Here is a 26,138-nt window from a genome sequence, read left to right as displayed (position 1 = left end):
TCACCTAATAAAGACACTTTTTGTGTTGATTACAGATTTTATTAGGGGTTTTTCAGTTTTACAGAAGAAGAAGAGGTTAGTGGTTTGGCTTATTCGCAGGCCCAGCAAAGCTGGTGGGTCACCACCGTCCAACCATGATTCTCACGCTTTGGACCCCCCGCGCCTCCTTGGTACTCCCACCCTCACTGACACGTCCTGCCAGGGATGGGTAACAATACATGCTAAATGCATCTCGTCAGGTAGGAACCAAACTCAAACCACAACAGTTAAAGGGGAAAAAGGTAGCAAAGTAATTACACACTCCAAAAGATACAAGTCATTTCCTTGAATCCATAGCAATTGGGAATAAAATGGTGTTTACAAAGTAGCAATCATCAGTTGGAATATTATGTGGAAGATCACATATTTGTTACCTAATCTGTGAAACAGTTGACAGTAATGTGGCAAAACAATTTATTTTGGTTCAGAATTCTTTTTTTATACATTAAAAAAATTTATTATTTTTTTAAAGTTATTTATTTTTGGCTGTGTTGGGTCTTTGTTGCTGCACGCTGGCGTTCTCTAGTTGCGGCAAGCGGGGGCTACTCTTCGTTGCGGTGCGTGGGCTTCTCATTGTGGTGGCTTCTCTTGTTGCGGAGCACAGGCTCTAGGCGTGCGGGCTTCAGTAGTTGTGGCTCGCGGGCTCTAGAGCGCAGGCTCAGTAGTTGTGGCGCACGGGCTTAGTTGCTCCGCGGCGTGTGGTATCTTCCAGGACCAGGGCTCGAACCCATGTCCCCTGCACTGGCAGGCGGATTCTTAACCACTGTGCCACCAGGGAAGTCCCTGGTTTGGAATTCTTAAAATCACTCCCAATTTTCCGTGATCTTCCAGAGATAATCAGTGGCTCACTTAAATTTAAGGCAAAATCAAAATCAAACAAAAATCCCTTCGAATCCAGGAATTTGCAGGTCTGCAACAGCTAACATCCAGTAACTCTAAAATTTCCTTATGTTTCTAAGTTTACTATCATGGACCACAGGAATAGGTACTGAAAATTTTAGTTTGGACAACTATAAGCAAAACTCCACCAATATTTTAAAATGAAAATACATTTTCATCATTTACAATGACTTGGTCTAATCCTCCAGGAATGGATCAGTAAATATTCAATTAGCTGAGATGATCTCTGTGTTATTCCATGAAAATGATCAAAACCTTTATCTGAGGAGACTCAAAACAACTCTTCATCTCAAGCAGAATCGTCACTCTCCTGGCACTGGTCCTCTCTCCAGCTGCAGCAGAGCTACTGCTTGCAGAAGAGCTATAATCCCTTCCACATGTATAAAAAGATTAGTGGGTGTTACAGGCCATCTGCATCTAATCCTCTCCCTTTCTACTAGGATGGATGGAAAAAACTCAGAAAGGGGTAGGAGGAACTTTGACCAACAGTTAATCGTCTAAGGAATTTTTGTTCCCCGGAGGACTCGAGGATGATGAATCTGAATATATTTCCCCGACCACGCCCCGCACTGACGAGAATCCAAGAATTGAGATCTAACATGTCAACTTTAGGAACTGTTAAACGCCTCTAGGTATATGGTATCTGAAATTACAAGCAGTGAGTTCTCAGAAAGTATCTGAACGTGGTTAATGTTGCAATTAAGTGAATGTTCTGAAGATAAGCTGCTACTTAGCAGTACTATGTTCTGAAGACAAGAACATGAAGGCCCCCAAAGCCTTTGGGGCCAACTGTGCTTTGAGGTCACTCATGTCCAAACACTTAAGTACACCTCGGTATCTACTGAGTAGAGCATGAAGTAGAACTCCAAATACGTGAGGAAGTATCAACCTTCATCCATTACAAATAGCAAAAACCTCTATGAAACTTCAAAGGCTTATATCAGTATCATCTAACAGAAAAATCTCATTAATTCTATTGAGATTTATTATCATTTTGGAGATTAGGGTGAAATTTATCTGTACTCTTTGTGAAAACGGCTCATAAAAGAACCCAAGAGAACCAAACTCATCTGTGGCAAAGTCTGGCTTCTAAGGGACAGCAGGCTGGGCCTGCTGCTTCCTTACGAGCAGCCAAGAAACCTGTATTCCTGCATGGACAGAGCACTCAGATGCTCTGCAATGACAGCATCACGGCCCATTCAGCCTTATCTGCTTAGGCAGTTCTCCTTCCTTTTTTTGTTTAGTGTTACCTACACCTGTGTCTTAAAATTCTTCATAATTTAAACTTATGTTTAATTATGTGGCATGTTCTTTCCATCTTGATAGTAACAAAGTGAGGTTTTATGATCTTTATTCTTTAATTACAGAGAACAAAGTTCAAGACAAAACATTCCAATGTTAATAAAAATACTGTCAATATCAGATTGTTTTTAAATAAAACTCAAGGTGCTGGACTGAAGGTGGCTCTACAGAGTCCACCACCTGTTCCAACCTGCTTAGATCCCAGATCTATGCAGCTGGATTGGGTGGGTGTCATTTCAAACACCCTTAGATCCTGACCACGGATATCCCTCTGTGAATAAGACTTTTAACCCCTAATTGGAAACAATTCTACATTTAACAGGTCAATATTAAGGAATTTGAATTTACTCTCTGTTATTTCCCAGAATCTGATCTAGTCAAAGATATACCCAAATGAGATTAACAGAGTGCTTTTTTACTTCAGTCTTAACACAATTATCAATCAGTTCTCCTGGTGGAAAGATAAAGGCTTGTGTCAACTGACAGTATTTCTTCTGCTGGACCTTATCTCCTATTACCCGTTCCACTGGGATAGATTTTATGGCAGGTCCCAAGACAGGAATTACATTTCCACTGAATTACATACTACATTCTCAAGACTGATGCTAGAACAACTGGTTTCATGAGGCAGATGTCACAAAGAGTTAACAAAAACAAAAAATCAAGTGACTTGTTTTACACTGATTTTAAGAAAAAATTCATTAAGAGATACATGTTTAGCCTTTAAATATAGAATGATTGTATAAATTAGATTTCAGCTGAAAGAACAATTTAGCAAGTCAGAAAAAGCTCCTAGAAACATACTGAAAATAATGCCAGATATACAATAAGAAACGGATTTTCTATGGAACTTCCATTTATCCTTTAGCCACAGTTTCAATGATTATATTTTCTGATCCAAAAATCAGAACACATGGTTTGTCAAAGGATCTTTCTGTGCGACTCCTGGGTGTAAGAGGCGGCGAGTGATGCTTTTCTTTTTGTAAGGCCAGACACTGTAACCACCGAGCATTTTCACAGCTTACACCAAAGTGACAGAATAGAGGGAATCTGGATTGTTCCAGAAAATTTCGTTAATATGGTCACCAAAGTTACAGTAACCATAACTGATAGCTCTTCCTGCCCTTATTCTACTAAGAAGGAAATGTGACTCTCTTTTTCTCCTTTTTTTTGCATCTCTCTCAGGAGAGGGAGAGGGAGGGAGAGAGAGAGAGGGAGATCAAAACCACTGATTTTGGAGGTCCCATCAGTTGCCAAAAGTTATATGTAGAGATAACTTTGCTGTCTACCCCTTCCCAAGAAGTTGGGGCGAAGGGAGTTGTATTGCTACGAGAGCAACAATTTAGGGAAACCCTCCAATGGAAGATTAGTTCCTAATCGCATGGGGCAGTGACCCTGCAGTAGCCTGTGCTGAAGAAATCCTCTTGTTAGAAAAATGCTACTGTGAACAGGTAGACAGGAACAATACACCAGCAAAGGAGGGCAAGCAGGCAGGAAACATGTCAATGTATCAAACACACACACACACCCCCCCCACCAAGTTTCCTGATTAGTTTCTTTCCCCAGGCCCTCTTCTTCACTCCTGCTTTCTAGCCAGGGCCCATGGCAGGAAAGCTTGGAAGGGTTCTACCCCCACTTAAAAAACACCTTTGCTTAAAAACACTTGCATATCCAGTGATTACCAATTAAGATGTGAAAATAATTAACTACTTAGTAGTTAAATTCTACTAATTATCAAAAGTCCTGGCCTCCTGGGACCAGCAGCGTTACAGATGGAAGTCACACTGCATTTCTTAAAGCTTTTTCTGAATGCTTAACAGGTCTCTTTCAGCGTTAATTGCACTTGTAAAACACATCTGGTTTTTTCCTTTAATCTCAAATCTGTTCTTTTTTTTTTTCATTTATAAAAAGAGAAAAGGGTCAATTTATCATTTGCTCTAGCTTTTCTAAATTTGATAAAGATTCCACACAAATTTGTGTGACAGGTATAAGGGGAGTAGAGTACAGTTACTTTTGGGAGCAGATTGAACTTGTCCTCAAGACACTTCAGAGCTTGGACTGCAGTGACTTTAGGTGCTTGTGGTAAGATTCATGGACCTGCAGGGAAGGGAGAGAAAAAATTACTGATACGGAGTTTGCAATTTAAAATAGTATACTTGGACTTCCCTGGTGGCACACTGGTTAAGAATCCGCCTGCCAATGCAGGGGACACGGGTTCGAGCCCTGGTCTGGGAAGGTCCCACATGCCATGGAGCAGCTAAGCCCGAGCGCCATGACTACTGAGCCTGTGCTCTAGAGCTACTGAGCCCGCGTGCCACAACTACTGAAGCCTGCGCGCCTAGAGCCCGTGGTCCGTAACAAGAGAAGCCACCGCAATGAGAAGCTCGTGCACCACAATGAAGAGTAGCCCCCGCTCGCCACAACTAGAGAAAGCCCGCACGCAGCAGCAAAGACCCAACACAGCCAAAAATAAATAAATAAATATATTAATAAAATAAAATAAAATAGCATACTTTTAATCAAGAAATTATCTGAAAAAAAAAAAGAAATTACCTGAACCTTCTTTGGATCCTGATTCAAAAAATCCGAAGTGGGGAGAAAAAAAGAATTGAGCTAACTGGGGAAATCTGGACACTGGCTGGGTAGTAGTTCATGATATTAAAGAATTCTTGTTAATTTGTTTAGGTGTGAGAATGGCATTGTGTTTATGTTTTTTAAGAAGAGTCCTTATCTTTTAGAGATACATACTGAAATATCTATGAATCAAATTATCTGATATCTTGGATTTGCTTCAAAATAATTCTTAGCTGGGAGGTTCAGATGAAACGCAACTGGCCATGAGCAGACAGTTGCTGAAACATGACAAAGGGTACGGGGGAGATGCACTGGAGTATTCTATTTGTGTATACATTTGAAATTTTTCAATTGTTGCTAAATAGTTGGGGAAAACTGAAAACCTGCACACTGCAGGAATGACCTTGTTCCCTTCAGAACCTGTTGCTCAAAGAAAGAGACTGTCCGAAGTGGCCATGAGAGCTTTCAAAGCTTTCACAGATGATCACTCAAGAGGTCTTTCCTGCCTTAATATTTAAATGAACAATTTCAAAAGGTGAAAAGACTTTTTTTTTTTTTTTTACCTCTGTTTTGTTCAGTGGGGATTTCTTGGCCCATTCAAACAAGTTTTCGTACACATTCCCATCATAGCGGCCAAGCACTGAGCCCAGTGTCACATCCTGAAAATCAAATGCATCAACCAGAGCAACAGCGTCAGGGCGAATCACAGTCAGTAACTCCTTTATGCGCTCGTTCACTTGGGTGATTTGAGACTCTGTCATGATGCTCCCCTGAAAGAAACAAGCAAGCAAACAGAGATATTACATAGGTATGTATAAATATATTTATATATGTATATATACACATACAACCACAAAGTAAACCACAATTATTTTTCTATAAAAAATTAAGAAATACATAAATAAAAGGACTTAAACTTAGAAAATACCTGAAGAAAATCCCCTGCGTTCCGACTGATTCCATACAGAGAATACAAGAGACACAAATTCCTTAAGACGGCTTGGATGGATTTCTCTTGAATTTGGAGGAGTTTTTCTGAAAAGAGCTTAACTGCCACATAGTGGCAATGTGCCTAGATAAAAAGAAAACACCAGAGTGCAAGAACCTTTGAAAAAGACTCAACAGTGATACGGTTTCTGCACTAAGAAAATGAGGGGGTTGGTGAAGGACGGAGAAGGGGAGGGGGAGAGAGGACCATCGCTGACCTCACTTGCTTGAACGAGGTCAACGGAAGTTAGGTTCCATGCTACCTCCTTGCTTTTTCTGTGAATCACTTCAGTTTGAAGGTTTTTTGCAGCAATTTCTACTAATCTGTTAAAAAAAGAAAAGAACTGGAAAAATGGAGCTCAAGGAAGTGATCGCTAGTACTTGTGCCTTCCGCCTCTCCCGTCAAGCCCCTGGCCACAGAGGCCCCCATGGCCCTGTCCCAGCTCTTGAGGGTGTGCTCACCTGGCCGCACGAAGCTTGTACGCTTCTGTCAGGCTGTCAGGGCTGTTGATATCCACCACGGTTGGCCAGACGGCCACCTGCTGTGGCTGGATGTGCTGGCTGGGCAGGTCATTCAGGTAGGACACCATGCCACACACCAACTTGCCTGAGTGCACCTGGTCATAACTTTTCATCAGGAACCTGAAAGTCACCAGGACACATGCTTTCAGCAACTATGCTTCTCGTGAAACAGAAATAAAACGAACTGAAATGACTTTAAGCTGTGTGACAGCTGTTTCATACTAGCCTGACCCCAAGAAAAAACCGTGGGTCAGGATGGAAGGCAAAAATGACATCTTTCTGGAACAAATATAATGAGAAGAGAAAACGGGAATAAGAACCAACGGAAAGGACTCGAACATTCTTGAGAACACATATGAGAAATCATAAATTAGTTTCTCACCTGGCCGTCTGTAGCATCATGACAGTGTTTTCTCCCTCAAAGGTGCAGGTTGGGGTAAAATTGACGTAAATATTTGGAAGTCCACTGCAGTGAGAATAGCCATGCCCGCCACAAGCCATCCGACACGCTTCAATACCAGTGTTAGTCGTCCAGGACGTGAAAGCCTTCAGCCCGGCAGCGAGGGCGTGAAGCTGAAGGGAGAAGCACAGGCCATCAGAACATCTGCGGTGCTGACAGCCCACATTCCAATGAGACACACTTAGCCTCACTTAACAGCACTCGTCACTTTCAAAATCACTTGGCAGGGACGTCCCTGGCGGTCCAGTGGTTAGGACTCCACGCTTTCACTGCCAGGGACCCGGGTTCCTGGTCAGGGAACTAAGATCCCACAAGCCACGTGGCGTAGCCAAAAAAAAACAAAACCAAACAAAAACCAAACAAAATCACTTGCTATGCCATGTAAACTGAAAAGCATGCTCATCTGATTGGCCTGAACTAGTAACATTCCCACATTCCCTTCTCAACTGTTTTACTTGGCAAAAAAGGCACCACTTAAGTTCCTTTGATTAATAAATGACCAACATGGTACAGTAATTCTGAAACTTAAAAACAAATCCACGCATCTTCACATCTGATACACTCTCAATTAGAAAATTTTCTCTATCTTTTGAGAATATATGGATTCTTTTCAAGATATCCCAATGTTTAATTTTCTCTGGACATGATCCAACAGGCAAATATGAACCAGAAGGGTGACCACAAGGGAACGAGACATGACGCAGACCTCAGGCAGCTCACTCAGGTCCCCTTGGCTGATGTCTTCATTAATCCGATGATAGGTCTCTTTCATGTATGCGCCTACAAACTGGAAGGCATAGGCAGTGGCCAGGAGGGGAAACAGTTTATACTGCTGGGTTTGATAATCCAAAATCTGTGGTTCTGGTTCACTAAAGCATATAAAAAAAGGGGGAAAAAAAATTAAATGCCTATACAGAGCTTACTATGTGCCAGGTTCTGGTCTAAGCACTTTGAAAGACTAATTTATCGAATCCTTATAAAGATCCTGTGAGGTTAACTTTTATTACCCCCATTTTACAGATGGAGAAAATGAGAGGTTAAGAACCTACCCAGGGTAGAGAGCTAATAAGTGGCAGATCCTTGATTTAAATCTAGGGTATCTGGCTACAGAAGACCATGTGCTTAACCACCTTGATGAGCTGCCTTAGGTGGACAGGATTTTCTAGTTGACTTTCATATTTTTCTTAGTCTTTCCAGTCTAAGAAAATTGTATCTCATGGCAACTTCCGGAACCAAAGTTCATTAACTTCACAGGAGGAAGACAACGTTAAAGGGGTCTAGATGGCTGAATAAACTATATTCTGACCACAATTTGAGGAGACCCAATGCACTGAGTTAAATATTTGAAGTCTACGCAGGTCTGCTCTTATCAATTTCTTTATTCCTTCTTTAAGAGTAAAAAGTTTATCAAAGAGTCATGCCCAAGTAATAGGCAGTAGCAAGAATAAACCATGTCCATGAACACAACAGAGAATCAAGTTTAATGTCACTTTCACTATACCCAATTTGTAATTGTTAGTAGCAACTAGAATCTTCACACCACCTTCAGTGTTTTCAACATTTCATTTATAAAGCTCAAGTAATATTACTGTTTTTCTTAGAAGGTTAAAAGTAATAATTAGGTGGTTATTCTCATCTTTCCACTTAAGGGAAGTCTAGGTTCTCAGACCCAGTACACTGCCATCCTAGCTAATTTTACAGCAAATGCACTTTCTTCACAACACATTTGGGAATTTTGATATTTGGATGGGGTCCAAGCCAGGTCTTCAGTACCAAGCTCATCTCAGACTCCACCCTTACCCTGGCGTGATTTCAGACTGATGCCTCACGGCACTGTATCGGATGGCAATGGTGCATGCCTTAGACAGACACCGAGCGGATTCTCCCACAAGGAAGGACCTGATAAACACCATGGTCCCGTAGGTCAGCTTGTTACTCAGGGGTTTCACGTATGTGCCATCAGGCTTCACCTGGAAAAAGAACATGAGATGGATGCTTCCTTCTGTTAAAACCAAGTGGCAGTTTAGGCAAGTCGTTCTCAAAGTGTGGTCCCCAGAAAGGCAGCATCAGCATCACCTGATGCTCAGTCCCCACCCTGACCTCCTAAATCAGAAACTCTGGGGGCCAAGCACTATAGGGTTTTTAGCCAGCCCTCCAGGTGATTCTAATGCACGCAGAAGTTAGAGCCCCACTGGTTTAGCAAAACAAAACATGCTCTTCATACCTGCCAACTGCTTTTGATTTCATGGTCATAATAAAAGCAGCTTCAGAAGTAAAAACCTGTTAGTACCTTCTAAAAGAAGAGATCCTTCTAACCCCGTGATTATCAACAGCCACTGAAACCCCCGTGTTTGACACCTCTCCTCCTATTTTCTGTCTAAATATACCTGAGCGTGCTTCATCAGCATGTTTTCCCTGGGAATGCGATAATTGTCCATCTTCAGGTAGCCGTTATCCATCTCATCATAGCCAAATTTGGGGCCAATGTCTCCAACAGTAATACCTACCGCAGATGAAAGTCACAAGGTGTTTATGCTCTGGAATTCCTGGCTTCCCTCCTCTTCTTTAGTTATGTATTATACTTTTTGCAGAAGAAAGTGATTGGTTTAATTTTCACCTCAACATCAGATGAACAATTCTAACCTGGTAAAGGCTTATGGGTCCCAAGTTCACGAATAGGTACAATGAAGGCATGTAATCCATAGCATTTCCCCTGAGTGATGAGTTGGGCGAGTACTATTGCATGATTTGAAGTCTTTCCAACTGCAACATCAAAGAGAACAAGAGAGGGAAGTGAGCAAACATTTTTACATTTGCATAGAAACAAAAGAGGGGGGAAAAAAAGCATATGTTAAATATAACACTAGATTCCATCAATAAAGCGTGCCCAGAGAGCTTTTCTTATGACAGTGCCACACCTAGTTTTCAGAAGGAAATCCAGTTAAGCTGATAGTTATTAAAATTCATTGAATTTTGGCAAAGCAATCCTTCATTTTTTTAAATATATAAACACATTTTTAATTGAGATATAATTGACATATAACATTGTCTAAGTTTAAGGTGTACAGCATGTTAATTTGATAGCATTTTTAAAAAGTAGGCTTTCTTTTCTACTTATTTTTCATTCATTTACATGAAGAAATTTTTAGGATAATCCTAGAACATTACTTTAAATTACATCCTTTTTCTCTCTTAAGGCAGGGCTTTCCAAAACAGTAGCCACTAGCCACACGTGGCTGTTTACATTTAAATGAATTATAATTAAATAAAATAAAAGATTCAGTCTCTCAGTCAGCTACCTACATTTCAAGTGCTCAAAAGCTGAAAGTGGCTAGTAGCTACCATACTGAACAGCAAAGACAGAGAATATTCCATCACTGCAGAAAGTACTATGGGATACAGCTGCTTTAAGAGATTTTTGGTTAGCGCATCCAGAAATATTTCTTTTTTTGCATGCTAGTTTTTTTCCTATCAAAATGTAACATCACATATTAAAATATATAACATGAATAACAAAATCCTTCAACAACTAATCTCATCTGAAATATATATCCTAAAACAATAACTCAGAATGGAAGACGATATTAAATAAATTTCATGTCAAAGCTATTTATAATAAATATTTGAAAACAACTCAAATGCTTTCCAGTATGGAAATGACTAACCAAACAGGGAAAACTAAATTACTTTAAATGATGACTATGGAAACTATGCTAACACACGAGAATATTTAAATGAGAAACCATGAAAAGCAGAGTAAGATAGCTGTCCTTTCTGCACTTTGCAAAATGTATAAATATCTGTAACATGCAACATAAGAGAATGTGAAATAGCTCAGAATAGTTTAAGTTCTAAGAGCTTTTTCTATATTTCAAAATTATATTCTCATATAAGCTCTACACTCTAAACACGTTGTAATAAATCTTAAAACATCCAATAACTGTTAAAAAATTCACTTACGCCCACCAGGCCACCACTTGATGGAGGTCACAGTAGGACTATTGAGAATGAACTCCTGGGTTTCAGGGTCATAAGTGGCTGTGGTTTCCAAGCCTCGAAGATGAGTTCCTAAGAAAATGAATTACACCTACTTCAGATAGAATATGGGAAAAAATAGGTACAGGGTAAAATCTCCTGCCCAGTCCTTTAAAGCTCTAGCATCTCAGAGAGTAACAAAATCTAACAACAACAAAACATCTGTAGATGAACTACAAATGGTTGATAACCAAGATACGTAATTTCCTATGCTTAATTACTTAGTACGTAATTTCCTGATTTGTTCCTATTAAGCTGAAAATATAAATGTCAAGCATATTCCATTTCTGTATTTGATTTAGTGCACTTCTGTGGCAGTGGATATAGAACATTTATTTAGATCAACCAAAAGAAAATGTAAAATAAAGGCAGATTAGAATCATAGTTTCGTTAAGGTCACAGGATACGAATTTAACAGGGAAGTTAACTGACGTTTTAAAGGCATATCTAAGTTGTTAGTGTGCCAATTTCAACTCATTTGTATTGTGTCTACCACACCAATGCAATGTTCTGGAATTCTGTATTATAACAAAGAATGAGAACACGTGACAGGAAGAGACTCCGACTAAAGTTCTTGTAAACTGAGAATTTATTTCAGAATGAATGCTAGAAAGGAAAACAAGAACTTAAAAAGTTATAACCAGGACTTCCCTGGCGGTCCAGGGGTTAAGACTCTGCGCTTCCAATGCAGGGGGCGCGGGTTCGATCCCTGGTTGGGGAACTGAGATCCCACATGCCTCGCGGTGCGGCAAAAAAAAAAAAGTTATAATCATTATGTGGAAAAGACCTGGAACAGCGACTTTTTTTAATTTCTAAAAGTCCAATAATAAGGTCCAAGTTCACCCTGCAGACTCAATGCTAAGTCTTAACTTATTCCTGGCTGGTTCACTAGTGTGACCAGGAAGAGTTTCCATTTTTATTTATAATGGAGGTGTTTAAATCCTAATACAAACGTGCCAAAATTATTTGAAAAATGTTACAGAAAAATGTTCTAAGTGACACCCTCCCTAGTAATACTATCCTGTAGCCAATGCTGAGAACCTTTTACCAAACTGCTTTGATAATGCCAGACCTCATTAAACACTTAAACTGTGAAACACTTAGAAACTCCCAAGTTAAATAACAGAAATGGACAGTTTATGTGTGATCCACAACCTTCCCCTGTGTGGGAATCAAGGAATCAGACACTAAACTCCTTTCACCAAAGAAGAAACTTTTATAGAAAACGAGGTAGCATATTAAACAGAACAGGTAATGACAAAACGTTTTCAAATGCACAACTGAATCAAATAGTATTCCACTTCGAGTCTTAGGAAAATCCTCTAAAATACTATTTACCACAGAAGCTGAAAGCCAAATTAGCAATCAAATGAAGATGAAGTTGTACAGGAATAAGGAGCAAGTGGCAAATATACACTAGACCAGCTGTTCTGAAACGTCTGAGTAGGAAAAGAGAAGCCAGAAGTAAATGAATGGCAAACACAGATACCAATGTGGAACGGATGCTACCTGGCACAGCCACCACCTCCAGCCCCATCCAGTTCACAGGAAAAGACAGGTGAGGGATGGAAAGCAAAAAGAAAGGTGGTACAGGGACTTCCCTGGTGGCGCACTGGTTAAGAATCCGCCTGCCAATGCAGGGGACACGGATTCCACCCCTGGTCCGGGAAGATCCCACATGCCACGGAGCAACTAAGTCCGTGGGCCACAACTACTGAGCCTGCGCTCTAGAGCCCGCGAGCCACAACTACTGAGCCCACGTGCCACAACTACTGAAGCCCGCGCACCTAGAGCCCGTGCTCCACAATAAGAGAAGCCACGCAATGAGAAGCCCACGCACCACAATGAAGGGTAGCCCAACTCTCCGCAACTAGAGAAAGCCCACGCACAGCAACGAAGACCCAACGCAGCCAAAAATAAATAAATAAATAAATTTATTTAAAAAAAAAAAAAAGAAGAAAGAAAGGCGGTACATACAGAGTGTGAAATCAACTGCCCGGAAGTACAACTTATCTTATTTTTTCTAAACTTTGGCCAAAGCCACTTTCAGAACTTTACTGAATTTACTGAATCAAGGCACAAATAATGTCAAGGTACAAAATGCTGCATGTTTTGGTTATATAAGCCACTCATTTCCCTTCAGCAAGTCAAAGAGCACACATTCTATTAATCTGTATTTCTTCTGCAATCTGTGCAAGTTCATTAAGGTATCAGTAGCAAAGATAATCAGATAGTAATGAAGAAAAAGAGATGGGTTCAGACTCTATATACACACAAATTCCATACAACTTCAGTAAACTTGAAAAATCACTTATTAAATAAGGCCTGACTCGTAATTCTTGACCTTCTGAAGGGGAACCATGAATAATCAATCAGCATGTCTGTGATAATATAAGCTTTAATTTCCACCGACCAAAGCATTGTCTATGCCAAGACTTACATGTGTGAAAACCCTGGCCGCTGCAGAAAGATTGCATTTAAACAGATCTTACACAGCACATGGACATGCCACTGCTGACACGTGGTGGACACTCCATGCATGCTAAGCTCGAAGAGCCCCGCCCAACCCAGAAGGTAGACTGAATGCACCGTACCATGACCCATCTCTGTCTGGGCATAAGTGCCAATGATCTCCAAGTTCCAGGCGGGCATGAAGAAGCGTTCCTGCTGTTCCTCGGTTGCCTGGTGAAGCAAGGTGGGCAGGAACATGCCCAAGTGAAGATCCAGAGGCCCAGACTGCCCTCGGTGCACAAAGCTTCAAAGAAATACCAAGGATGGGCATTTGAGAGAGGAGTCAACAGGTGTGAGAGAATCAGCAATTTGAACAAACAGAGCAAGGGAAGGAGAAAAAAAACCCTTCTGTTAAGTATGGATTAATGGGTGGACTTTATCATGGATGGGAGCACTGCCCCGTCTGTATTACTTTATAACTTTTAGCAATTTCCATTTTTCTTACGTTGGCGAGAAGTATTTTCGAATGCTACTCATCTCTAAAATTAATTAATCTCAGTAGGGATTGGCTACCGATGCCAAAGCCTGTGCAGCACAAGACCATGTGAGCAAGGCAGAGGATTCCAGCCTTGCAATTAAAGTAAATAAAAACCCTGAAAAGGCTGGATGGAATGGAGAATTTAAGTTGTACAATGACTTATTTATTCTAATGAAAAGTTGAGACAGGAGAACATAGTGGTTCTCTTGGACAAAAGTTTTTCCAGGATCTAATTCCAATAATGCTTCTAGGCTAGAATCTTTTCTGTTTGTCCATAAAACATCCAGCATTAATCCACATTCCTCACATAATTCCGGTCATTTCATTTGGATCCATCACAAATATCCAGCCACATGCTACTGAAACAATGTAATACAAAAGTTGACAGTGCTCTTCATCCCAATAATTAATTTCAGAAATAAAAAGACATGCGATTTTTAGTGAAGACTGTAACATTTACAAATAACAGATTCATGCATAACAAGCTCCCATTACAATTATATGGCAATTATCACAAATGATAATAAACATGTTAGTTGTCATTTTAAATCCACTTTCTAAAGTCATTCTTTTCCATTTAAAATTTGCAGGTGCCTTAGACTTTTATGTGAATTTATTTCTGATAGGAAATAGTTCTATATGGCTTTGTAATGTTGCATGCTACTGGCATTTTATTTAACTTCCAGCTCAAAATTAATCAATTCTATATTACTCTTACTATGCTCACTATCTTAGAAATGAGCCTAAACATTTCAGTTTCAAAATTTCTCCGATTGTTCCACTTGAGGAGGAAAATAATCAGGACAGGGTGCTCTAGGCAGGGGCTGACGTGTGATGTCTTCCAATGAGGGTGGGGGTGGGCTGAGCTTTCAGCTAACCAATCACATAAAGATTGAAGAATGCATGAATAACTTCCTCATTTTACAGAGAAATTAAAGCTGAGATGAATCATGTGTCTTCAGGTCAAAAAGATAATGGCAAAACAAGGACAAGAATCTCATCTCCTAATCACGTCTTCTAGTGTAACCTGGGCTGAGGACAACGGTGGGGACACTAGAAGGACTTGCCAAAATCAGAGCTAGACTTGGAAGCATCAAAGTGGAAATCCTGTAAGATGTCACCACTGGTGCAAACTGGGTGAAAGGTTCATGGGACGTCTCCGTACTATTTTTGCAACTTCCTATGAATCTGTAATCATTTCAAAATAAAAAGTTAAAGAAAAGAAAAAAAGTGGAAATCCCTGGAAAAACACATTCCAGGGATGACAGAGTACCTTTCACGCACAAACAGGAATGTCAACTGTGCTGTTTTTAAAAGAATGATGTGTAGGAAGAAAAATTAATGTGCGCCTAGGAGCTAAAAGAAGAAAACTCTGAAGTAGGACTGAAAGCTGTGGCCTGGGGCCAACCACTCACAGTGCTGAGAGGCTACTTTCCATGACTAGAAACCAGAGCGATTCCTGGTGAAGGAGAGGCCGCTCAGAGGCGCCCATCAGACTCGTCATGGGTGGGCGTGTATTCGGGAATAATGAGGGGCACCAAGGGTTACCACAGAGTACACTCAGGAGGGCAGGGGTAAAACTACTTATAATCAGAAACTGTCTTGAAGCAGAAAAATGTTTTCCGGAGAAAAATGTCTCTTGTGGCTAGGATAAGGATTATTCAGAGGTGGATGAAATGCAGAAATGTTACAAGGAGAAAGTGACCTGGATAGTTTTTGATTTAAATCAAGTATTTGCTATACTCTTTATGCATGATAAAGATCATATATTATTTTTAATTAATTTATTTTAAAATTGCAAAGCACCAACATTTTGCTTGGTAAAGAGCTGGAGTCGATTCTTTCAAAACCGTTAACACCAGAAGGCCTTCCCAGGCTCTCCTACATGATACAGGGCTGGGAAGGCTAGCAGTCAATACTGAGGACAAAATGATTAGATGAATAATATATGAGAAAGGAAGAAATCAAAATAGCATCTCCACGGACAGTATGATTATAATCCTGGGAAATAAACAAAAACAAAACACCATCAATAATAAATGAATTTAGAAAAACCAGGATTAAAAAAAAAAAAAATCACTCATTCTTATCCATTAGAGCCATTCAAATAGAAAACCCTGGTAAAGAGAAAGGTGATTTATAACAGCAACAAAATATTTTAAAAATCTGTTAAGTAATTTAGCTCAGAATATTACAGATTTAATTAAGAGAAAATATAAATACCTAATAGGATGAATAAAAGATATGAAAATGAACAATAGGAAAGAAATTGCTAATTCTTGGCTGAGAGGACTAAGTAAAATTAATACTTCCCAAGAAAATACAGGGATTTAAGGTAATGAGTTTTAAATTCCTACAGAATATGTTTTCGAACTTGGCAAACTGAGATCAGAATTCGTCTAGAAGAATAAGTATGCAAGAACACCAAATACATATAAATTGAAATACAGCAATAGTAGGCTTATTCTATCAGATTTTTAAATATCTTAAAAAGCAACAATGAGCCAAAGCTTATGATGTTAGGAGAAAAATAAAGAAAAAAATTAATGTAATATATTTAAGGTTCCATAAATAAACTGAAACTATTACAAAACTCTAAGATGAACCAGAAAGAACATAACAAGGGGGAAGAGCTACTAGTTAATAAACATATAAATAGTATGGGGTTCACTCATCTCTGTATCATACACAAGTCAAAGCATTAAACACAAATCAAACAAACAAAAAAGGGAATAAAATAATTATCCAAGATACGGGAAGAAGAAAATTTATACCTACTCAGAGAAGGATGCATTGAATACATAAGGCCAAAATGTTTAATCAAACAGAGGCAACAGAAAGAAATATTGGAAGGATACAATAAAATCTTGTAAGATCAATATGCAGATTCTATTTATTCAATACTCAAAGGAGAAAAACCCAGTTTACAGTAAGCTAAACATGTAACATCCAGGCTCACTAGCACTGGAAGAATTAAAACTTTAACTCTTAGATATATATAAAAGTAGCAAGAAAACAAAGTAATCATGTTGATGGGACTATGGAGACACAAGCACACTAAGTACATCAAAACGTGTTCCACGTCTTGAGCAACAGAAGCTATAAAGTGTTCATTCCCTTCAAATGTAGTAATGCATTTCTGAGAAAGATATTCCAAAGGCATAACCCAAAGAACACAGTTTCTGTAAAGAAACTGATATTGTTATTACTAACAGTGGGGAAATTAGAATACCCAAGGAGCAAGTCTCATGGGAATTCCAACAGGTAAGAGAATCCCTCCCGGAAAAAGAAGACAGGAGACTCTCGGAGAGACAGAGCAGTGAGGTACAGGGAGAGAAAGATTAGTGACTTACAAAATCGAGTTTACTATTTATTTTTCAAGTTTCAAAGGAAGAGTATTTTCACATTTCAGTATTAGTGATGGGAATCTGCAAAGAATCTGCACCATCTTCAAGGATAAGTATGTACTACATAAGCTCTATTTTCCTTAATAATTAAAATAACAATAACAATAATAGAAAAGGCAAGAAGAATTCCTATTAAGTGGCCAGAACGTGAAATGATCAAATACCTGTGAAGACCAAACACACTACCTGCTTGGTGACCCAGAGAAACGTACAGTCAGGATAATACCCCTGGACCAAGTCCCAGACTGTCCCTTTAACACCAGAACCCCAGGAAGAGGGTGCCCTCCTTGGCCCAGGCCTCTGCCTTTGATTAAGGCTCGCGCACCCACAGACCAAATGTGTGTTGGGGCTTGTGTGCCTATACAGACAGGTGTGTATTTAGAGGAGGGAAGACACAATTCTAGAGGAAAGACAGAAAACTGGTGACCTAGACTTTCTGCAAGTGGTTGAATTTTAAGACTCTTGAGGATTCTGGAACAAGCCTGAGAAATTTTGAGTCTCTTCACTTCTCAGCGGCTACCTAGAGGTGAAAGAGTCCCAAACTCGAAGTTACAGCCAATTCTGTGAGAACACTTAGATAATCACTGTTGACCAATGTTCCAAAGTCTCAGAATTTAAATGGTCAAATCTTCATCCTGTACAAGCTGCTCTATTTCCAATCCCGTTGATGTTGAAGCACTTTTTATATATTCTACATAAGACTGTACTGTCACAGGATGCAAATTAGCCAACGAACTGACTGGTTTCTCTGGAAAAGAACAGCAGTCAGCGAAGCACAACTAATATGAACTGACAAAGTTCCAGCAAGAAACAAGACCTAATCTTAAAACTCTGTTCTCTAAATAAACCATAGAGATTGAGACAAAGTTGGTTCGAATACAAGAAAGCATTCGAAAACTAGAAGGAATAAGGGAAAGAAAACTCTAACAAATACAAACTCGCCCGGAGCAACACAGGACCTCAGTCCAACATTCCGGGCTCCTCAAACCAGTGAAGTTCAAGTCATCATTTCCTCCTCTCTTCCTTCAAATATACATTTGAAATGTACCTTATAAATAGAGGCAGAAGGATTAGACCAACAAGAGATACACAGATCAGACTCATTTAGCCTCACAATAGTTTACATCTTATGCCCCCTATTTCAAAGCTATCTCAAGATTACAAAACACCCGCGCACACTCCAAGAGAGGAACATTGTAGGAACGTGATATTCCTTCCGTTAGGACACCTTCCTTCAGGTCTGTCATCTCAGTGCTGACCATCCTGAAGATGGCCACGGGTGTTTGGCAGGGTGTTCATAAAACTGTACCATGACCAGAATCTGCAGTTCCCACAGGCATCATGGGAAAGAACATTTCCTTAAACCTATTTGCAAACCAAAAAGCACCAAATCAAACACAAAAATGAAGCCTTCCTGATATCTGCATCCTTTTCTCATTCTTTTTCTTTACTTTCCTTTATTTACATAAGGGAAGCATTATGACCCGGGCAGCTCAAATTCCAAGACACTCAAACCTGTCAGTGGCCTCATCTATGAAAACAAACCTGTTCCACAAGACTGAACACAAAACTTTTTGAAAGTAGCCAGGTTTTTAGGAACAATTTAACCAAGAATTACTGGTAATATAAAGTCCACAGACATGAATAGAAAAATGAATAAAAAGAAATGAAGAGCATCGTGGACTTTTTCCCAAACCATCTCACAACCTTCACCACTCTAACCCTCTGCCCCATTAAAATCCACATCTTTAACTTCATTAAAGCAGAGCATCTTCCAGATGTTGCTGAGGCATGAACCCTCTTAAGAATTTTCAACTAAGTCTTTAATCAGACACCAATACAATGGGGCGCTTTGCCATATTTTCAACCCCATCTTTCCAAACTGCTCAACACCCATTTTAATGGGTGTATGCAGCAATGGTAACGAGCTTTAAAAAAGAACAATGACAGATGCTTCAGGCCAGAGTCTTGGACCAGTTTAAGGGGAAAGAAACTATCAGAAAATAAGAGGCTGAATTTTATTTAAGATTTAACAATTTAAAAATAAAATCCCGAATGTGTAGCAGCAGAAAAAAGTCAAATGCCAGGAGTCATTTTTGCTTGTTTGTTTGTTTTGCCAGGAGTCATTTGTTAACTGAAGTCCTGAGGTGGGTTACCCGCTGAGCCTCAAACGTGGACTAACCGTGGCCCATTTCCGTCTGGGCGTAGGTGCCAATTATCTCGAGTCCTTTGGATGAAAGCAGCCATTTCTCTTGCTGAGCAGTGGTGCCCTGATTCAGCAAGGTAGGAATAAACATGGAGTAATTGAGGCCCACAGGTTCCACAAAATTGACCAAATGTAGTCTACGGGAGAGAAAAGAAAAGGATCTCAGCCTTACTCTGGAAACTGCATTCTGCTACCAATCCTGCCAGATAGCTGTGGCCCTGAGGATGAAGGTTAGAAAAATTTAAACCCCTTTCTTATGAAATTAAGACTAATATTTGTCATTTACTACCTAAAAAGCCAACAGCAGAATCTAGTGGAATCTCTTCTCCCCCTAGTCATTTCAGGGCCAGAATTCTGAATTTCATACTTAATCCAGGAAGCAAATTCTACCATGTTTTAGCCTCAACCCCCTTTTGTTTATTATTTTGTTGGTGTTATTTTTTTGGTTTGAGTTTTTGGAGGGTCTGCCTGTTTGTTTTTGTTTTATTTTCAGGTTTTACTTGTTTTGAAAATCAAAAGACATTCCACAGAACACTTATTTGTTGAGCTGTTAACAAAATGTCCCAAAGAAGAATAATTTAAATTGTCTTTCCCTAGTAACCGAAGCAAATGTCCAGGATAGTACATATACATTCTGAGGCCAAAGCACAAATCACTAAAGGTCTTCAGAGCTTAGAGACAGCTAAGTAGGTAATGTGAGAGTGTTAAAAATTTATCACAAACAGTTTTTGAAAATTATTCCAGATTAAGGGAACTCTAATCATAATGAAATTCAGTCTTCAACAATTTTCTCACAAAAGAGAATCTGTGAGATAGTCAAAATACGAGTTACGTACACTAGTCAGCCTCGGCTACATTGTGCTGTAGACTTTTTAGGGGTCTATTCTGTCAGATCTATCTATATAGAGAGCTTCAGGGGCTTCCCGGGTGGCACAGTGGTTAAGAATCCGCCTGCCAATGCAGGGGACACGGCTTGAAGCCCTGGTCCGGGACGATCCCACATGCAGCGGAGCCACTAAGCCCGTGTGCCACAACTACTGAGCCTGCGCTCTAGAGCCCCCGAGCCACAACTACTGAGCCCGCGAGCCACAACTACTGAAGCCCACGTGCCTAGAGCCCGTGCTCTGCAACAAGAGGAGCCACCGCAATGAGAAGCCCGTGCACCGCAATGAAGAGTAGCCCCCGCTCGCCGCAACAGAAAGCCCGCACGCAGCAACGAAGACCCAACACGGCCAAAGATAAAAATAAATTTATAAAAAAAAAGAAAAAAAAAGAGCTTAGGGTACAAAGTACGTACCACCTAACTGACCCTCATGACTTTTCAAGGGATGGATTGGAAGCAGTGTCACCGCCAGCCTATCCTGGCTTGTACAACAAGCAGAGCATGAATTAAGGGAAAGGGGGGTTAGGCTGCCGATTCACATCTGGGGAGGCCCTGAAACCATCCCACCACCTTTCAGGGGTGCTGGGGACAGATTCAAACATCCAAGGAACGCCTGGACTAGCCAACATCAGAAACGCTTTTTAACCCTGAGGTTCTATGATTTTCACACAAATATCAAATGTTAATTTAAACTGAGGGCTTCCCTGGTGGCACAGTGGTTAAGAATCCGCCTCCCAATGCAGGGGACACGGGTTCGAGCCCTGGTCCGGGAAGATCCCACATGCCGCGGAGCAACTAAGCCTGTGCGCCACAACTACTGAGCCTGTGCTCTAGAGCCCGCGAGCCACAACTACTGAGCCCACGTGCCGCAACTACTGAAGCCCGCGCGCCCTAGAGCCCGTGCTCTGCAACAAGAGAAGCCACCGCAATAAGAAGCCCGCGCACCGCAACGAAGAGTAGCCCCCGCTCGCCGCAACTAGAGAAAGCCTACGCACAGCAACAAAGACCCAACGCAGCCAAAAATAAATAAATTAAATAAATTAAAAAAAAAAAACCTTAAAAAAAAAAAACAAACTTAAACTGAAAGGAGAGAAAGAGGGGAAAGGAGGTGTAGGAACAGCAGAGGTGAGTTCCAAGTAACACCAATAAGCAGCAACTTCTTGCTGCTGTACTACAAAGAGAAGTAAGGCACTTTGCAAAACTTACCCGTCACTAAAGTGCAGATAAGTAACGAGGAGATAAATGTAGAAACTGGCCTCTGAACGGCAAGGGCACCACAGCACTCTCTCACAACCATGCTTTACTAAAAGAGGAAATGAACCTGCGAGAATTTCTGAGAAATAAAACCAGTAATTTAGGTGCTAAAAATGGTGGCAATATAAGACACTCCCAATCCCTGAGGGAACTGAGGAGGCTCTGGGTTGGTAAAATGATGACACTGACACGAAATACTTAACTCTAGGAAACTGAGAGGGAAAAATATGTGACACAAAATAAAGACTGTCAAATACTGATGTTTTCATAAACATACTGAGATTTTTTTTTTTGAGGCCACTTGAAAGTTAACTCAAGAACAAAATCTGAGTGCTTGTTTTTAAGTTATGTTTAATCCCTCCTGAAGATGCTTTTCAAGCAACTAGCTTTAAAAACCTAATAAGGATAACAGAAACCATGAATGATTCTCATCAGAATTTTAAATTACTTTTAAGAATATTTTACAGTTTTTGCATAGCAAACAGTATAGTTAAAAGACAAAATTACAGGAAAGGAGATTAGGAAAGTAACTCCTATTCCCCAAACAGCAAAGTCTTATTTTCTCAAGGAATGGAGAGATGAATTCTTTCACTGCTCAAGTTGAGAAATCTCAAAGTACTTTACTAATACTTTAGTCAATTTCAACATATTCTCATGAGTTTTATTTTGTGATAGAGAAATTGGATGTAAAAGAGACCAGTAAATGCCTAAAATCCCCAGAAAGAGAAATATTACTCTATTTCATTAATTATAGCATCCCTCTCCTCACAGCCAATTTTAGCATTTAAGAAATCTGATGCATCTCACAATTAATGGTACATCATAGTTAACTTTGTTAGTGATACATAAGACATGGGTGTGAGTGACAATCGATGGCGTTCAGTAATTGCCAAGACTAATTTTCAATCCCCTTCTCTAACATACATTGATCTCCCTGTTACATCCCAGAAATACTGGAAGGATGTCAAAGGGTATGCCACAGTTTGTACTTTCTATTTCCCAAATAGTGAGGTCTGTGTCATAAAAAATGATACGCAAAACAGTTGGCTGGTGTCCACTGATCTTTAACTCATATAAAGGGCTTTATTTCATTGTGACTTCACTGGAGTCTGGTTACACGTTATGCACCACCACAGATCATGAAATCTTCTAACCAACTCTGAAACACACGGCATCAGCCATTTTAAAGTAAAACAAAACAAACCTCCTCTTTTGTGTTGTTTTCAGGAAGAATAAAATCTTACTAATTTTTTAAAGTTCACAGACCGAACTCAGGAAAATTAGAAACATAATCTTCTAGGAGTTACTCCACCTCAATATCCTCACAGCCAAGAGTTACAAACTTTAAAAATAAAAAAAAAGCATTTGGAAGTTAGTAAGTACTCTGACTGGACTACCAAATTAACTGTATTTTTGTAACTAAAATGGAAAGGAGTTCTGAGTGTGGTCCTAAGGGCTGGAATAAATCATTTCCTCTTGACAATAATAACCAGGTCAAATTGAAAATAATTATATACCAAATGTATTTGCAGCAGTAGTATAAGGGAGGAATGCCTATTGCTACATAAAGGCAGAACTTGTAACATGTTTCATTTTTCTTGGCTCTTAAATATGTACCATTCACACCATTTATTCTTTATTGATGAAAATACCGGAGTTCTTCTAAAATGTAGAGGCCTAAAACAGGAAATGCCCAGGAATAAGCGAGAAGTGTAAGAGATGCTGAAAGTCAAAGAAATCTTGTACTAAGATTATCTAATTATAGTGTTTATTTACATAAAGGCAAAAAAAAAAGTATGTTTTATTTCTGATCTAAAAACACTACAAAAAGCAGATGGTTTGAAAAAAGGACATACTCTTTTCAGCAATAGGACCAAGGCATGTTTTTATGAGGTCTTGTATGCACAGGGGAGCCATTTAAATACCATCACCAGATTCAACAATGCTGGGTTCTTAGAATACTTTATACTCATTCTGAGGTTTGACTAAAGTTCTTCTTCATCCACCCATATTTTCCATTATTTTAAACTCAAGATCTACACGCATATGAAAATACAAACTGTTACTGCTCCAAAATATTTAATGTTTGGTTCTTGCAACTGAAAGCATCCTTCCAAATGCAGCTTCTAAATTTAGCAGGCCTCCTTCTTACAAAAAGCAAAGTCATTCTGTATTTAAATCACTCAAAATTGAGACATCTGGACCGAATTTGTATGCCTCTTCAGATAGAAAATTATAGCATTTCCATGATCAACTTTTTACAAATGCCATCCCTTTAAAAGGTTTAAATACAAAAGTAAACATTATTTTCGACACAAATAACTTTAAAATGGAGTGAAAATATGCCAATTCGAGTCTTCAAACGTCAAGCACGATGAAAATGGACACCGCAGATTGCGGATTTGGCTTAGGCACTTGATCTAAGCTAAGGCATACCTACTTTTTAAACCACATGATTTCAGCAGGGTCTGCGATGTTAAACTTCCTCATCTTCTCCACCATGGTAGCACTCTTCCTAACAGCCACCTCGTAACGCTGGCTACGACTGAGGAAATTCAAGTCCTCATGCTGGAAGTCTGGGTCTTTCAGAATCAGGTTCTCTGGTAGGGAGTTAAAGGGTATCAAGAGGAAGACAGAAATTCAGGGCTCCGTTAAAGCTCCCTGGGTCACAGCAGGTTTCAGACTCACGGGCACAGGTCCCCTCTCGTTATAGGCGATTCCCCCCGCCAGAGCCGCCCCTGGAAATGGGGGTCCCGGCTCCCCTAAAGCTGGGCCAGAGGCTGCGGCCTACGCCCTACAGCGTCCCCCGACTCCTCCCGGAGGGAGTCTCAAGCTTTGCTCGGGGAAGGAAGGAGGCCTGGCCCGCCGCCCTCACCGATCTCTCGACGGCGCCGGGTGTTCTCGGGGCTGCCGTCCAGGACGTGCGTGAGCAGCTCCGGGTTGAAGCTGGCGGCGGCCCGCTCCTTCTGCAGGTCCTGGTTCATGGTGACGGCCAGCAGAGGCAGCGGAGACCGAGGCGGCGGGCAGCAGCAACAGCGAGTGTCCGCACCTCCAGCGCGGGCCCAGCCCTAAGAGCCTCCCCAGGACACCGCGAGTTCCCGCCCCCGTTCGCCTCGTCCCGCCCCGGCCCGCCCTTTCTCCTTCACCGCGGCCTCTCCGCGCGTGACCGACCGCGGCCGAGGCGGAGGCGGCGCCGGGGCGGGCGGGTCCCCTGCTCTCGGCCAGGGGAGCCTCTAAGCGGCCCCAGGCAAGGAGACCCCGGAAGAAGGTCAAGAAATTGCCCTGTGGGGAAAGCGAAGCGCTCTCCGCAACTCACCCCTCCCTCGTCACGTGGTCACGCTGGGCGGAAAGAGGGAACCCAAGGCCAGGAAGCCCACAGAGGTTCGCGAGTGGTTGGGAAGGGGCGGGACAACGAGGCTGAGGACGACTGCGCCTGCGCCTCGGGACGCGGCCGCCCCGCCGCTTCCGGGTCCGCGCGCTAAGGCATCCCCGGGAATGACCCAAAACCTCCCAAGATTGGAGGAAAAAAGGACGGGAACGAGGGTCGCACCGGGGAGAGGCTCCAACTATCGTTTGTTAAGATAACGGCATCTTTGCTGCCAGAGGCGTGGGCCGCGGGGAGCTGAGTGTGGAATTGGGGGCGCTCCCCCCTGTTTATGGGGTGAGTTCGGACTTAGAGTGAGACGGAACTGGCAGTGTGCTTAGAGGTTTTGGAAAGGAGACATTTTGTTTTCACAATTATCGTCATCAAAGTAGTAAAAGCACACGTTGAAAAAAGCTAGTATAAGAGGATTTGTAATGAAAAGCAGAAATTCCCCATCCTCAGAGGTAGCCACTTTAACCATAATAAATTGTGTTTCTAGTTTTGTTTCCTAAAGAACATCGAAGTAAAATACTTCCAAGCTATTTCTTGATTTGCTCATTTTAGTTACCTTTTGACCTTATGCCATGGTAACGAAGGTGTGGCACGCTACCCATCTCCTTTATCTCTCATTTACCTTTGTAACTTTAAACAACATACTAATCCCGTTTTTTAAAACTATACACTTTTAATAGTGTTAATAGTTTAAAAAAACTTGTTTGTAAAACTGACGCATCAATTTTTAATAACACTACTGAGAATAGGGTAAGGTGAGTGAGGCCTTCCCCTCAGACACAGTAAAGGGAGCACCAAAAAACTAATCAAGATTAGTAGGTTTTTTTTTAAAAATAAATTTATTTATTTATTTTTGTCTGCGTTGGGTCTTCGTTGCTGCACGCGGGCTTTCTCTAGTTGCGGCAAGTGGGGGCTACTCTTCATTGTGGTGCGTGGGCTTCTCATTGCGGTGGGTTCTCTTGTTGTGGAGCACGGACTCCAGGCGCGCGGGCTTCAGTAGTTGTGGCATGTGGGCTCAGTAGTTATGGCTCACGGGCTCTAGAGCGCAGGCTCAGTAGTTGTGGCGCACGGGCTTGGTCGCTTGGCTTCATGTGGGATCTTCCCCAACCAGGGATCGAACCCGTGTCCCCTGCATTGGCAGGCGGATTCTTAACCACTGCGCCACCAGGGAAGTCCGTAGTATTTTTTATTTTAATATTTATTT

The 26,138-nt window shown here is 40.9% G+C and overlaps 2 protein-coding genes across 5 annotated transcripts in view; one reads left to right on the top strand and one right to left on the bottom strand.

Annotated features, from left to right (window-relative positions):
* Nucleotides 1-17: 17 nt before the first annotated feature.
* ACOX1 (acyl-CoA oxidase 1) lies at nucleotides 18-24,935 on the bottom strand. 3 transcript variants are annotated; one of them, XM_061176011.1, is made up of 14 exons: nucleotides 24,434-24,935; nucleotides 23,999-24,158; nucleotides 19,398-19,558; nucleotides 10,745-10,852; nucleotides 9,428-9,547; nucleotides 9,172-9,287; nucleotides 8,585-8,754; nucleotides 7,491-7,653; nucleotides 6,707-6,897; nucleotides 6,265-6,444; nucleotides 6,021-6,126; nucleotides 5,744-5,887; nucleotides 5,379-5,585; nucleotides 18-4,338 (listed from the first exon to the last, which is right to left on the bottom strand). In XM_061176011.1, exons 1-14 carry the CDS (start codon nucleotides 24,540-24,542, stop codon nucleotides 4,288-4,290), a joined length of 1,986 nt encoding a protein of 661 aa, XP_061031994.1. In that variant the 5' UTR covers nucleotides 24,543-24,935; the 3' UTR covers nucleotides 18-4,287. The 3 variants fall into 3 exon arrangements, with proteins under 3 accessions (XP_061031994.1, XP_061031993.1, XP_061031995.1); XM_061176010.1 differs by lacking the exon at nucleotides 19,398-19,558 and adding an exon at nucleotides 13,414-13,574; XM_061176012.1 differs by lacking the exon at nucleotides 24,434-24,935 and adding an exon at nucleotides 21,511-21,637 and having other exon boundaries at nucleotides 23,999-24,090.
* TEN1 (TEN1 subunit of CST complex) overlaps nucleotides 24,677-26,138 on the top strand; it is a 19,093-nt gene continuing 17,631 nt past the window's right edge. Inside the window, exon 1 of one of the 2 annotated variants that reach the window (XM_061176016.1) lies at nucleotides 24,677-24,939. The gene's annotated coding sequence lies outside the window, so the exon portion shown is untranslated. Of the gene's footprint in view, nucleotides 24,940-24,989; nucleotides 25,220-26,138 lie in introns of those variants that run through there. The other variant, XM_061176015.1, reaches the window with a different exon arrangement.

Source organism: Eubalaena glacialis, chromosome 19 (assembly GCF_028564815.1).
Source record: "Eubalaena glacialis isolate mEubGla1 chromosome 19, mEubGla1.1.hap2.+ XY, whole genome shotgun sequence".
Lineage (NCBI taxonomy): Eukaryota > Metazoa > Chordata > Mammalia > Artiodactyla > Balaenidae > Eubalaena > Eubalaena glacialis.
Note: the sequence above shows the minus strand (reverse complement) of the source record. Positions and strands in the feature narration are given on the sequence as shown.

Excerpts from the sequence above, each read along its gene's own strand:
- ACOX1 (XM_061176011.1), bottom strand. The coding sequence starts at position 24,542 with ATGAACCAGGACCTGCAGAAGGAGCGGGCCGCCGCCAGCTTCAACCCG. Across the intron at positions 8,755-9,171 it reads TGCTGATGAAGCACGCTCAG|GTGAAGCCTGATGGCACATA; the intron begins GTATATTTAGAC and ends TTCTTTTTCCAG. Across the intron at positions 6,898-7,490 it reads ACCTGAGTGAGCTGCCTGAG|CTTCACGCCCTCGCTGCCGG; the intron begins GTCTGCGTCATG and ends TTCTCCCTTCAG.